Source organism: Mycteria americana, chromosome 6, assembly GCF_035582795.1.
Source record: "Mycteria americana isolate JAX WOST 10 ecotype Jacksonville Zoo and Gardens chromosome 6, USCA_MyAme_1.0, whole genome shotgun sequence".
NCBI classification, from domain to species: domain Eukaryota; kingdom Metazoa; phylum Chordata; class Aves; order Ciconiiformes; family Ciconiidae; genus Mycteria; species Mycteria americana.
Genome location: NC_134370.1, coordinates 54,690,805 through 54,705,825, shown reverse-complemented (window position 1 = coordinate 54,705,825; position 15,021 = coordinate 54,690,805). Strand labels below are relative to the sequence as shown.

Here is a 15,021-nt window from a genome sequence, read left to right as displayed (position 1 = left end):
TGAGGTGTAAATTTCAGAAGCTGATATATTTAAAATGGCCACTTGGAGTATCAATCATCTTGATTAGGAGAAATATTTATAGATTTAGATAAACATTCCATGTGAAAGAATCTTTAGATCTTCACTGAAAATGAAGGTTTGTGCTTTAAAATATTTTGTTCAATGAAGCAAATTGTTTTTTTAAACACAAGCACTATTTCTACCTTCTATGTCAAAAATCTAAGTGATGAATTCCATGCTTCAGGTTGCTATCCCCAATACTTAAATTTCCTAACATAATTATTTTATTAAAGCTCTGTAGTATGTTCTGCGTTTATATAAAAATCGATCACTTAAATACAATAGCCAAAAGTCAAATCAGGAGCACACACAGAAGAGGGAAACTTCAGCAATAAGTATCCCTGAAAGAGTTAGGTAAGCACCAGACCTTTTTTAGCTGATGGTTGGTTTGTGTTGTGGGGGTTTTTTGTTTTTGTTGTTGTTTGTTTGTTTGGTTGGTTTTTTTTTTTTTTTTTTACATTTGTAGTAGCTATAATACACTGAAGAGACTCAATTGCTAGAGACCTAGTGACAGCATTTTTAGGGGCATTAAGTTAAAATGGACTGTGTCCTGAAGAATAACAGACACGGAACAAGTGACAATGTGGCCATTTTAGTTTTCCAAAGCACAAAGAAAAACGAGACAGAGAGAACAGAGAGAGAAGTATGTGTGTGTGGCTAACTCAAATTATGCATCTCCCTAGATTGTTTCTAGAATTCAGTTTTTGCTTCTGGAAAAAGCTAAAGATCTCCCACTTTTACTTCTTATGTTTAGGGTTGTTTTGTTTATAAAATACTTGCCTTTTTATAGAAGAATTGAAATACTATCATTGGAATTGCATCTACAACATGGGTTATCACCTACTTCCTAAGCTATGAACTTTGTAAGCTTCCTGAACCAAATCCTATCCCCACTCCTCAAAAAAGGCTTTGTTCAGAAGATAGGAAGGATGACGGAGCAAAACACAAAGGCTAGAAAGAACTGGACCGTGCTTCTTCTCCAGTGCAGAAACTACGATGTTAGTGTTTCGCTATACCTGAAAAAAAGCACTAGAGATTTGGCAAGACAGCTTTTAATTAGATTTGTCTGTTGTAAAATATACATATTCACAGAGCCTTTCAAGTAATGATTTTCCTGTAGTTACACATCCTAAGACACTTTAGAAACTTTTTAGACATTAAAATTGGCATTTCTTTCACATTACTGTTACTTACTCAGTAAAAAGGCTTGATAAAGGGATCTAAACTTTAGGAGAAACAAGCTTGAAAGCATTAGTTGAGGAAAAGCAGGTGTAAAAAAAGGTCAAAGATGTCTACAGTGTGCTGAAACTCAAGTAGCGGGGATACTGCAGTTTAAGGACTTCTAAAGTTTCTGGGGAAAAAACATTCTCCAGTTCAACTGAAACAAGCTAGTATGTCCTCAGATAAGACAATTTGAAAACTTTTAAAAAGTCAAATAGGAAAATTAAAAGAACATTCAGTATTTGAATTCTTGCAGATATGAAGATACTTATTCTGAAGTCATTTTTCACAAATCATATCTCCAAATAAATCCTGTCCCTGTGTTTTCATAGCCATTACACTAATTTCTGATATAAAAATGAAATAAAGCCCAAGTTGCAGCATACTCAAAGTCTCACAATGCCTGAACATAATACTGAAGTCATACTACAATTGCAAGTGCCTATAGTGGTGCCTTACTTTGTGCTCATTGGAGTGAGACAGGAGTAACTCCAAACAACTGGATCAAGACCTTCAAAGCCATGAGGAGCCTAGTCCTGTCAGACCAAGCACAGCTTAGAACAACATAAGACTGCTGTCCTTTTAATCACCTTTCTGTAATAATGAACCTCCAATATTCAGAAGCAAAAATCTCTTCCTTCCTTTTTGTGTGTTTTTCCTGAAAGAAATATCAGAACATTAATTAAAAGGCAAACTATATCAATGACTTATAGTCTGTATGGTATAAGTAAAGTTCCGTAGGTTATGAGGAGTTTGATGCCCTTCTCACATTCACACCATTCTGACTATACATGCTTCTACACCAGAGGTCAAAGTATACATTCAATGACTAAAACATTAAGAAATACAAGATGAATAAATGAATAGCTACAACTAGGGATTATTAGATCAAATATTAGTTAGAAAAATTACAGCTGTTTATGTACTCATTTGTTTTCCCCAAACACATTTTAAAATATACACAAAATTTTTATTTCAGATGCTTAGGCATTGCTTCTACCCCTCTGGTTTGTGGTCCTAGGCAGAAATCTAAATGCGACCACTGCCAAATCTATTAGGCACCTATGACGTGATTTGCAGAAGGGCTCTGCTCCAACTGATTTTCTTATACCTTTTGTCCTGACAGTGCAATTTAGCTACAAGGAGAAGCAATTCTATTAAAAAAAAAAGTCATGGGGGGGGGGGGGGGGGGGGAATATTTAAAAAAAAAAAAAAGTACTGCGAGGAAGGAACTCTGAATATGCTTTGATTACATCAAGGCGTATGCTGCTCTGTTAGGGAAACAGATGTCTAAGCAGGCCATTCTCAAACAAACAGCCCTAAGAATGAAAGACTAGCTGGCAGGACTTAGCTTTTAAAAGCAGTCTTATCAGTTAAATCAACTATACAACACACAAAACTACAGAGACTCAGCTTAGTAGTTTTAAAACACCTTGAAAAAAGCAAATTTGCTCCTTCTAAAAGTCTTATCCATCAATTGTGCATTCAGAGTATTGCATGTTAATTCCAGTATTCCTCTTAAAAAATATATTTATTTCAGAAGGTATCATTCTGTACCTATGGTGCCAGGCTTGAATACCCCACCAGTAACTAGTTTCCCTTTTGAAAGTAAGAACAGAGAAAGCTTTATTCCTGTGATCATACAAGTAATTTAAAGATAATTTTAGGGCTTTTCCTTAAAAAGGTTACACAAAAACATTTACTCTTACATTTTACTGTATGATGTTAAAATTGGGAGGTGCACTTTGACAGTGTAAAGAAAGTACAATTACTTTTTGGCATCACAGCCCCTTTCCAGCGAAAGCCAAAAATTAAGCAGAAGTAGAATCTGTGTATTCCTTTTTGCTTTCAGGGTTCAAAAAGTAAATGGATCTTCAGAAGATGATTTCATCAAGTCTATTTATTAATGCATTTCAAGTTTCAAAAAACCTTACATATCTTTGCACAATACTTTATTTTTTGCATTTTTAGTAAAAATTTCCAAAGTGAACAAAAAAGATACTGTATAAAACACAGTGGAAATGAAATCAACAGTAGTATTCCATTTCATTGTCTTGAACTTTCTTTCGGTTTTACCACATCTTGACTTGCAGTGGAGAGTTCAGTGCACATTTCTGTTTTCAGAAAACATTTAACTTAGACTCAAAATAAAATAGGGCAGCATTTGTCTGCCAAAATCCTACCACAGGATAACATTACAGGCAAAAAATTTACGTTCCAAAGTCTACCACACTCAAGAAGTTACTAAGAACTCTTGCTGAATAAAAGTCACCATTTTAGAAATGCAAACCCACTTCCAATCTTTGCACAGTCTTAAAACAAATGTATTTAAAATGACTTAAAAGCAACTACATACACTTCTAACTAGTTAAGATCATTTAGAATTATTTATATAGTCTATTGGACTTGGGGTTTCATGTACAAAATTTGTCTCTAAACCATGTACAAAAAGCTGTATTTTGAAAAAGTTACCACATACTGTACAAGTTTACAAGGAAGAGATCCCATTATATTCTGTAACATTTTTGGCCTTGCTGGCTTGCGTCACATTATGAGAATGATCGTGTAAACCTTATACTCTTAAAAAAGAAAACAAAAACAAAAAACAAACAAAGGAAGCCTGTCCAACCCTTAGTAAATTTTCTCCTAAGCAAAGCCAGGAAAATTATAGCCATTTGCCTCTCTAATTAGCTTGGAGCTTTTGGAAAACAAGCAATAAATATATCACAAGCTTAAACATTTTGTAATGCCCCCTTTCATCTCCTGCATAGCAGTAAGCACCTTAAGACATTTTTTGTTTCCTCTTTCAAAAATGCCAATTATTTACATTCGTAATAAAAACTTTGGAATGGGACACTGTGCTGTTGAACTTCACTACTGGTATAAAATGTGGGAAAATTGGTAGTCCTAACTACATTTTTAACTCTGCCACAGTAGCTGGGCAAATCACTCTACTTTAGTGGTTATCAATCAGCAGTATCATGCTGGAAAGTTATCCAAATATCTGATAAATTAAAAAAGAAAATAAAAAAATACAGCTTTTCTTTCTTTCCACATCCCTCAGAACATGAACTTAATTATCATACTGTAAGAATATCTGAACAGCCCAAATAAACTGGTTGCAATTTTTAAAACAAGTTGAATAACAGGCAAAATTTTCTAATAAAGCATGGAAATATTTCATCTAACTATTCATTATTTAACTGGATAATCGGACAAATTAAAAATATTTATGCTGAGCTACAAGAACTTAGACACATATAAAACATTTCTGAAACATTCTGGCATTTGCAAAGTTTGCAGAACACCTGTTATATCTCTAAAAAGACCATTCAATCTTGTATGCTATGTCTTAGCAGCTGTTTGATAAAGATGAAATGAGTGCTTGAAACAACTTTGATCATGATAAAAAAAGTTTGATTTGATTCAAAATTGCTGTGTAAAGCATCACAGGATCCTTGACCATTACACACCATCATCCTCTGTTATCCTGAGTATGTCAATTAAACAGTAATTTCTTCATTAATAGCGGAAAAGTTTTATAATACAAAGAAACATCCATATTGCAATTCTCTTGTTTACAATTGCACACAAGTACGGGTGTACGTTAGAAATACATGTCTGCATGTAACAACGTATATACATTGACAAGTAATGTCTCCAATGCTGAGGTGGTCTAGCTTCCTAGCCTTTGTCTGGCAGTTGAAAAATATATTTTTTTTTTCAATTCTTGAGTGAAAGTTTTACTACAGCCATATTTGCCTGCAAGTGAAGAAAATGCAGCAAATGAAGAGCACAGAAGGGGGAAAGAATCATGATACTCCAGGACTTTGTGCCACTAAATTAAAAATACGCAAGAAAACACTTTTCTTCTTTTTGAGCTGGAAGATTCACTCATTAAAAATTAACCATTTCCACTTGTTTTGAGGGCATATCATGCTTTTTTTTTTTTCTCTTCAATTTTTGAGAGTTACTCTGGGACAATGACTTATTAGGTTTTCTTTGGAGTGAGTTTTCCCATTGTAGGCACTAGGAAGAACCAAGGCAAAAAGCTGCAGTCAACGTCTCATATGTCCCATCTGATAACTCTCTCGGGGCCTTTGCCGCTGTGGTGGCTGAGTGGTTTGTGGCGGTCTCCTCCTTTTTAAAGTGCCTGTTTCAAAGAAAGGTATACATTATTAAAATGAATTTAAAAAAAGAAATTATTTCCAGAAAAGTTGCCCTGGCCATGCAAATTAAATATAACTATTTTTCTGAAAGGCTTCAGATTTAGACCTGCAAGGTTTTAAACAGACAATTAACCATATGGAGTATTTACAGAATACATTTTATTATCTCAACAGTAGTCCCTTAAACAGGCCGATTCTTACAAAATGTAGCATGGAATAGGAAATAAAAGGAACTCCGACGCAGAAGAAGTCTTCAAAGCTTTCTTTTGATATGCATACTACATTATAAGAAAATAAGGCAAGAGTTAAATTTTTATTAATTGTTTTACTGGCATGAATTCCATTTGTAGTTTCACAGTGCCAGACTAAGAACTGTAGATTGGGACACCTGAAATTTCCCTTTAGAACAAAATAGTTGAGGATAAAACATTTCTCTATAAATTTAATTACCTGGTGTACTCACCTGGAAGTGGTTTATGAGGAGGCAACTTTGGATTACTGCTTGGAGTATGAACACTGCATATTTTAATGAAACCAGCCATTAACATGATCAAGGCAATTCCCATAAGCAACACTGCCCACCAATAAGCCTAAAAACATAAAAAAATTATTTTGGGGGGGCTGGCACACATGCACAAGAGACAGGTCATTGAATATGGCTTTTCTTTGCCTTTTAAAAAGTCATCAAAAAGCTGTTCTAAAACGTCACTTAAAAGACCATAACATATTAAAGAAATATGTCCCCAAAGTTCTTCCAAAAAAACACACCCCCGAATACTTCAGATTCATTCTATCATCAGAAGAGTATTTCACAGAAGATACGCTACAACAGAGCTATACAAGGACTGATTATACTTTGAAGAATGCTGAAGCACTGTCTATATACAGCAACACTTACCAACTATGAATATTGATTAACAAGAAAATTTTATGTTAGACGGATAAGATAAAAAAAATACTTACCACAATCCATTCTGCAATATTTTCGTATAGCTCCGGATTAAAAATTGCTTTCTTTAATCTAGCTAGAGGGCCATCAGCATCTACTAGTCGACACCTCATAAACACATCACAGTAGCCTTTGAAATCATTACAAGGAGATCCAGGTTGCAAAGTAATAGTTTTACCACCAAAGTGTTTCTCCCACTGGTTAGAGCCTGTACTTGCACAAGTAGCTGGGTCCACTGAAAAGTGAATACAAATTAGATTAATCAAACCGTTATTGTATTAAAACATATATGCATGAATACCTTGGTGTTCAATTGTTCAAAACGCTTTAGAAAAATTTCAAGTTTCTATTAATCTATAAAAAACCAAAACATATTGTATTTCCTACAAAATACAATGCAATGTCTATCTGAAACTAAGTATGAACAAAATCGCAGTATGCTCTCAAGTTAACAAAACCTAATATAAAAACACCGTGAGAAGACTCCTCAGATACCTACTGCTATATTTATGCTTACAATTCCGACAAATCTTACTTTTTCTCATGCAGCAGACATGACACAATTCTCTATCGTCCTTGCCATCTGAACTAGCACACGTACATTCCTCCAAGCCATACTTCTCACAGATAGAGCCAGCACATTGCTGTTTGAGACAAAAGCACGAGAACACAAAAATCAATTTCACTTTTAAGCACACTGACATTAGGAAAGATATTAATTTTTAATAGCTGAAAGCATAATCATAGGTCTAAAGATACTTATCAATAAAAATAATAGCTTCAGAATTTCTTCTGAAGTTTATAAAACAAAAAATTTATTACAGTTATTCAATTGCAGTGTTTAGGCTTCTTTGATAATTTTTTAAAGGTGATTTACCCTATTTTATTTTTTAACACTGTATCTTCTTTTAGGGCCTCAGAGTACCCTGCAAAACACTCACAGCACTGCAATTCACACTGAAACATGATTACTTAAAACCGTGGTTAGAAAAATAAATCAAAATATTTTCTGGCAGGAAAGATTCTATATTTAATTCCACTGTGGGAGGACCCTTCAAATTCAAATTTAAAAAATTCAGTGTATTTATAATCTTGTTTCAAGATCAAGTAACTATGTAAAGACAATTCCTCTATCTTTAAGATGACTCTAAATTAGCTGAAAAATTATTACAGGCAGTATTTGATTAAAAACCTGGACCACGGAAAACAGACTTACAGCAACACAAGTTACAGCTCTTTAAGAGAATGACTTTTGCTTGTTTCTGCTTCCAAGTAAACATAGATCAATTTATAAGAGACTCCCCATCAATATTTCATAGCAACTGCCATGGACTCTTTAACCCAGGAAACTAATGGCAGTTCACATAATTCTATACGCTTGCACATCTGCGTTACATGCACATGGGTGGAGGAACTGTATATTTTCATTAAACCAAATTCAACATGTATTGATAGCATATCTAATTTTCTAAGGCAACAAAATTACTTGACCAAGACTGAAGAAAAAAAATTAAAAGATGGAGCTAGGAAATAAGACACTTTAAATGGAACTTTCTCAAATAGTAAAGCTAGCTTGATATTTGTTACCTGCTTCTTAATATTTGGTGTACCTTCATAGTTATTTTAATTGAAACCAATAAATCAAACATTTTTATTGAAAAAGAGATTAATCTTACACTCTTCTCCATTAAGTATTGAAACCGTATCACTTCATAATACAGTGCCTTGCAATAAACAACTGCAGTTGCATATGACTGTAAAGAAACATACCCCTTTTATGCAAACTTGTGTGTGCCTGTTGCAATCTGTGAAGTTTGGTTTAGGCTGAGATGCTGGACAGAGAGCACTGACACCATTACACATCCCTTCTCTTGCACAGTCAGAATCATTTCGACACTTATCAGTCTTTAGTTTGAAATTACACTGTGCAGTACAGCAGGGGCCTTGACTAGGGCTAGAAATAAACAGAAAGAATGGAAGTAAAGAAAAAGCATGAACGATTCCAGAAGAACTATTAATCCTGAAACCTACTCAAACACTCAACATATTTCTGATTTGTGCTAAGTAAAATGTGAACTGAAAATAATTTTTTCCATCCCTTAAGGTAAAAGGTTACTGCACTGAGTACAGATTTCTTAGTCATTGTAGTAACCAATTAAACTATTTGCATTATATTAGAAAAAATAGCACAAGCACATTTTAAATTAAAATATATAGAAAATAACAGCATTTCAAAGTATGTATATATAAAACGTTCAATTAGCAAGTTGGCAAAATTAATTCAGGAACAACTGATTAGTTTGATAGTATCAGTTTCAGTGTAATAAATAAGTCAAGATTTATCTGTCACCGATTAACATCCATAAGAAATTTTTTTTTCCTACTTTCTGCAGCCATACCACTTACATTGTTTAAATAAACAAGAAAAGGGAAGGAGACAGGTCAGATCTTATATCAGAAACCACAGTCAGTGTACAAACAAATTTTGGGGGGAGGAAAGATTTGTCAAAGAAGCCATATAGCTTCACTGTTTCCCCTAAAACACTCGGGATCCTTTCTGTCACAGCCATCAAAGCATCTGAGCCCCTTATGCTATGTACACCAGCATATCTGGTGAAACAGCAGGAAACAATCATTTCTCTTTCTGAAGCTGTGTTTGAGTACATATGCCATTACAAGCAGCAGAGGAGTGAAGGTTAGAAAACATACGGAACTACTTGATTAAAGCTGAGCCTCCTGAGTTCTCATCTCAAATTATTCTGTATCTCGACACTATTCACAGTGTGCTCATTGGCATTCAGTGGACATCAGAAGATAGTACAGACCTTCTGCAGGTCAGGATCTCTCTATTTTAAAACTATTGCATGCCAAGAAAAATCACTCTTATATCACACATGAAAAAGACTAAAAGACATGTAAAACAGCTGTATAGATACCATAGTTTTCCTAGAATGTATTTAAACATGTTATTTATGGGATCTATTCTTACACTTTACATGTCTTTGGAAACTTCTTTGTACAGCAAAATTTTCAATCAAAAAAGGGAACTGTAAAACAAAAATGATGCAGCAATTCATATTTAAGACTGTTCCAGCAGGGCATAAAGCTAGAGTACAGTCAGCTGAACACAAAAGAACAAAGAAAAGAGGTGGCAATGGCACCTGGTATACTCAGAAGGAAACAGCTCCTCACCCTAGGTGAAGCATAAAACATAAAATCTCAGAAACCAATTATAAAACAAGACAATGTAAGGCCTTTATTTTGGCAGAAATCACAAGAATTTGCAAGGGGGCGGGGGGAGACATGCAAAATTATTGCAACTATGAATTGACAGGTGATAGTCCTTCTACTGTCTACACTGTCAAATACATTTTAGCAGTAGGTGCTACTTTTACTTCCACTCCCAGGATGACAAAGATCATTTTTAGGGCAGGAAAGTTTAATTAGAACAAAATTGCGTATGTTGTATTAAAAAGTTGAGCTGGTTTAGACTTAAAAATAATAGCGATTTTCTCTTCATCTTTGGCTAAGAGTCTAACCATATCTTAGATTTATGTCTGTCTCTAGAGAGGAACAAAAGCTCATGCCTTTCATGTGAAAAAAATTCACTTAAGTTTTCAGATGAGGTAAAAGTTTACCATGTATCTTAAGTCATGGAACTAAAAGATAGAAGTTGACTTACTTCACTGTAAGTCTTATGATCTTTAAAAGTTCCTCTTAGAAATCACTGTGTACACAACACTGCCGAGATACAAGCTGACTTAAAAACAGTTTAATTTATAAAACAAGCATTTACAAAAAAATTAAAAAAAAAAATAAAAAAAATCAACCAACTATATCCTTCAGTCATCTTCCAGTTAGGCAATGCTGTAGAAATAGCACTAGGATAGGATCCAATTTCATAATATCCTTGATTATCCTTTGGGTAATTAATACTTTCCTGTACCTATTGTAAAAACAGCATCCTGGTCGTGTTTTTCTGAATCATACAGTTTTTGCAAGACTTTTGCACAACACATTTCCAATCAAGATAACAGAATTTCAACACATATTTTTCTGCACTGAGTATTATGGTATGTTAGAACTGATAACAATCCAGTGCCGTATTATGTTTTTTCAAAAGCTAAAGAACAGTCATCTAAGTGAAAGCAAGCTACAGTTAGCACCAAGAATTGCATAGCATAATCGTGCTTATGAACTTCTCACTCACTGTATAAGGCATTTTAAACAAAATAAATACTTTAAGAACAATGCAGGTAAACAGATTCAGATTCTAAAATAACAATTATAGCTACAAATAAATCCCAAAAAATTAAGGTGTACTGTAACAGACATGCACAATACCTGCAGTATTTGCCTGGTTTTAACTTGCATTTTTTATCTTCTGATTGGTTTGCATCATAACAGCATTCATCTTTACATTGATCACTGTATCCACAATCACACTGTTCTCCTTGTTCAACCAGTCCATTACCACAAATGGGTTGACCAGACTCTGAAAAATGCCAGTATATTTATGTACAAAGAATATGCAAATAGACTTACAAATGTTAACATCAACTTGCAACAGCATCCAGCTAACCGTGACTGAAAATGCCTGGTCAAGATAAACTTCAGACTACGGCTCAAGTCAACTTGCATTATTTGCTTGCCAGCCAGCCTGGTCATTCCTACAATTCATAAAATTTTAAGCCTCTGAGTAAAACATTTCTGCTGATAAGAGTGGGAGTTTCTTGGGTGGATAGGAAATCAACAGTGATAAGAGGAACTTTTCTGCTATACCTGCAATGGAGCAGCATCCTTTCTTGCACTCCTCCTCTTTTAACAGAGTTTGAGGACCTTAATGCAAAACCTGATGGTACTGGGGTGAACTACTACTACTCCAAAACCCAAACCTACTCACTGCACAATCTCAAAAATTTTGTGAGAGCTCACACATAACAGACTCCAGAAAGAAAATTCCTCCTAATTAAAAAAATTAGGTTTTTTAAATGTTTAAATAGAATTTCCTGTATTTTAATTTGTGCTCCTTACCTCTTGTCCTTTCACTGGGCATGACTGAAACAGTCTGGCCCTGTTTTCTTTACTCCCTCCCACCAGGCATTTATAAAGACAGACAAGACAACACCCTCCCCCGTCCCCCCAGTCTTCTCTTCTCCAGACTAAACAGTCTCAGCTCTTGCAGCTTCTCCTCATATGTCAGATGCTCCAATCCCTTAATAATCTTTGTGGCCCTTTGCTGGACTCTCTCCAGTATGTCCGTGCCTGTCCCGCACTGGGGAGCCCAGAAGTTGACACAGTACTCCAGATCTCAAATTAAATTCTTTACTTACAGAATCTTTCAGTAAACTAAAAAAAAAAAAAAAAAAAACCCAAACCAAACAAACCCACACCACACAACCCCCAAAACACTAAGATAAATAAAAAAATAACATAAAAATTAATAAAATAAATTTCTAATTAAGCATCATAATAATAGCTTAGCCATTCTGCTTTCAGGATGACTAAATACATACCAACAAAACAATTATTTCTCTTCTTCTCAAGAACTTGGCTGATATTTCGAATGCTACAGATAGAGAACTTATTGTTGTTAAGTTTGTCCCCAGATGTAGCTCTTGCATACATGATATAATTGCCATTTTCTTTCTGTCCCAAGTTTTTGGACTCTCCTGGAGTGCACTCCATTCCAGAATCATGCTGCAAAACAAATATTTTAAAACTATTTCTATCGAGACAGCTTCTCTAATCTGCTATCTTTTTATACATGTGCAAAAGTAACCTGATTTGGTAACCTTAACACAGTGAGAATAAAAGGTTCGTAAAAACAAAACACCATCTTATACTCTAAGGTTTCTTGGAATACAAAAAGTATACAGAAAACAAAGGTTTGTTCTGAGGTTTTTGTTTGTTTGTTTTGTTGTTTGCCTCCCCCCCCCCCCAACAGTAGCAAGTATCTAATTTCTTAAGTTTTAGCTTATTTGCATTCTTGGTAATGCATACCCCAAGTGCATGTCCTGGAATGAATACTGACTTGAAAAAGTTGCTGTCTCCTAAAAAGAGTGGCTTTATGATCACAAAAGGGTAATAAGTATTCTGTGGAATAAAAGCAGGAGGTGTTAACTGAAACAGCAGTCCTTTCTTTTTGCTTGTTTTGAGGGAGGTGCAAAGAGATCTTCAGAATAGAGCAGAAGTCTGTTTCTGTCAGCCAGTGACTAGATCTATACAATATCCAGCATGATGAATGAAATGCATTACAGGTTGGCATACTCGCAATTAGCAGACTGACAACATAGTAAGTTTTTAAGTCTAAGAGGAACTCTAATGCTGTTCTGATGCATCCAAATTTACAGAAATACAACCTATGTCTCCAAAAGAAGAAGGTAAATTTTAAAATTTTCAATATAGTTGTGAGAAATATATAATTTATTATAGTTTGGTAGAACCAAACATGTACTTTCACATATTTCCCTGGATCAAATGCAACTTCGAGTAAAATTAAAATAACCATCTTCCAGGCTGATCCAAAAGATGTTTCACTCAGTGGGCATGGTTTTTCAGTTTCATGTGCTCATATTTGCAGTTATACTTGGAAGGCTTGTTCCCACTCAGTGCAGTGGTATTAGGGATTTTCTCAAGGCACATGAAGAAAACATTCACATGTGAACATTGTTTTGGAAGAACTCATCATTCCTGTCATACTTTGATTTCATTTTACTTCCAAGAGTAGAAAGCCTATATACTGAAGTTTAAAAATAAAAACCCAAACCAGAAAACTTTGTTCTCATCTCCAGCAAAACCAAAAAGCCTCATGCTTTCAGCTTGCCACAGACAAATCATGTCCCCAAATGACAGAGACAATTTTGCTTTAAAATACTGTTCTTGGTATCTTAATCCGCTCCATGATTTTCTTAGGTAAACTTGTAAGTATAAATAATTGAACATAAAAGAGCCAGTTCTATCTTCATTTGTTGACTAAAGTGTCATCTTAATCAATTGCATTGATTCTTCCTCCTCTCTAGGATAAACTAAAATACATTTAAAACACGTGTGTGACCCTAGTCTTCAATAAAAGACAGGGAAGTTTTAGGAATAACATACTCCCTTTTAAGAGATTGAACTAGTAAAAATAAACAAGTCACAAAATCCAGTGTTGCACCAATATTGTCAAATACTCATAATAGGGGCTTAGTTCATCAACCTGTTTTTTGTTTGTATGCAATGTGCATGCACATATGCACATGCAGTCATGATCATATTTTCCTTGTTTATAAGTAGTAAAAACTCCATTTGCAAATCATGCACTTCAAAATGGTTGAAAATGAGTTAACAGATCAATAGTAATACTCACAGGTGAACCAAAGTTATGCCCAACCTCGTGAGCAAAAGTAATGTGAGAGACCTTGGGAGGAACATGAGAGCCATAGTTCTGAACAGTGATGATTCCAGTGTTCAAAGACTTCTTCTTACCATCAGAATACAGTTTGCTCTTTTCACATATTCCACCAGAGCTCCCTGCATTTAGTCAAAAGTACAACAGTTAATCATTTAAGAAAAGAAGTACTGTGGTTTTTTTAGTGACATTTAGAACAAGAAACAGCTTGCCTCCTCAGTGGACCCTTACGGACTAAGAGTTCTCCTGTGTAATTAATATTAACCCAACTTTGAAAGTAGATTAGATTTATCCACACTAATGCTCTCAGCACTGAATGGATACATTCACACAAGAAGTTAGCTGTTTTAGAATAGCTATTAACAGCTATTTTGGGCTTTCACTGCACTGACAAGCTCTGATTTCATCATACCTGTAGTACAAGACTAGCAGGGTGCAATGTCCAATGCAGGTAGCCTCAATCTACATCCCATTTGGATTTTGCTCAGTAAAAAAAAAAAAAAAACAAACAACCAACACCCCCCCCCCCACAAAACCCCAAACACCAAACAAACAACCCCACAGTAAAATCACAGGAGATCCTCTCTCATAGCAAGAGCATTTACATAAAATGCCCAAGATTTGCTGACAAGGATATATAGCTGAAGTGACTCATTTTTCCACTGTACAAACTAAAGCTGAAAATGCTTTTGATGTGTGGGTTAATCAGATCCACATTTAGAAGGTCAACAATCAAGTGCATCACACTTACTCTTTGGAAAAATCTTGAAATTGTGACTTTAATTTCACTGAATTTTTCCATAACTTAAGTTTGTACTAAGGCATTATCAATGTTCTAAAATTCAGCTATTCTATTGCTAACATAAATGGTGTCTAAAGAAGTTTCTCTAAAGAACTTTCTTTGCTTTCTGAAGTAAAATTTCATTTTAGTGAAATATCCCATTTAATCTATGTCAGTACGTATGTTAAGAATGAAAATCTCAAAGCAACTTAATTTTACTCAATTAAATTTAGTTTTGGAAGCAGTGTTTACAGAATGCACATTCCAATTCATTCTGTGCTTGCTTAATCTATACACTAGACTAGTCATCACAGACCCAGTTTTCTTATTTACATAGGCCACCTGTGTATTATTTTTCCTATGGTTCTTCCACAGTCACTAATGTTAGTCCACACAGGTCCCTCTAACATACTTACTACACTCATGGGTCCACTGATCTGTTACCCCT

The 15,021-nt window shown here is 34.7% G+C and overlaps 1 protein-coding gene across 1 annotated transcript in view; it reads right to left on the bottom strand.

The window, feature by feature from the left end:
* Nucleotides 1-4,995: 4,995 nt before the first annotated feature.
* ADAM10 (ADAM metallopeptidase domain 10) overlaps nucleotides 4,996-15,021 on the bottom strand; it is a 55,337-nt gene continuing 45,311 nt past the window's right edge. The window contains 9 exon segments of the mRNA XM_075505897.1: nucleotides 4,996-5,348; nucleotides 5,351-5,434; nucleotides 5,914-6,040; nucleotides 6,414-6,634; nucleotides 6,935-7,043; nucleotides 8,170-8,353; nucleotides 10,744-10,894; nucleotides 11,916-12,099; nucleotides 13,751-13,914. Coding sequence (XP_075362012.1) covers nucleotides 5,311-5,348; nucleotides 5,351-5,434; nucleotides 5,914-6,040; nucleotides 6,414-6,634; nucleotides 6,935-7,043; nucleotides 8,170-8,353; nucleotides 10,744-10,894; nucleotides 11,916-12,099; nucleotides 13,751-13,914 — 1,262 coding nt within the window. The 3' untranslated portion in view covers nucleotides 4,996-5,310.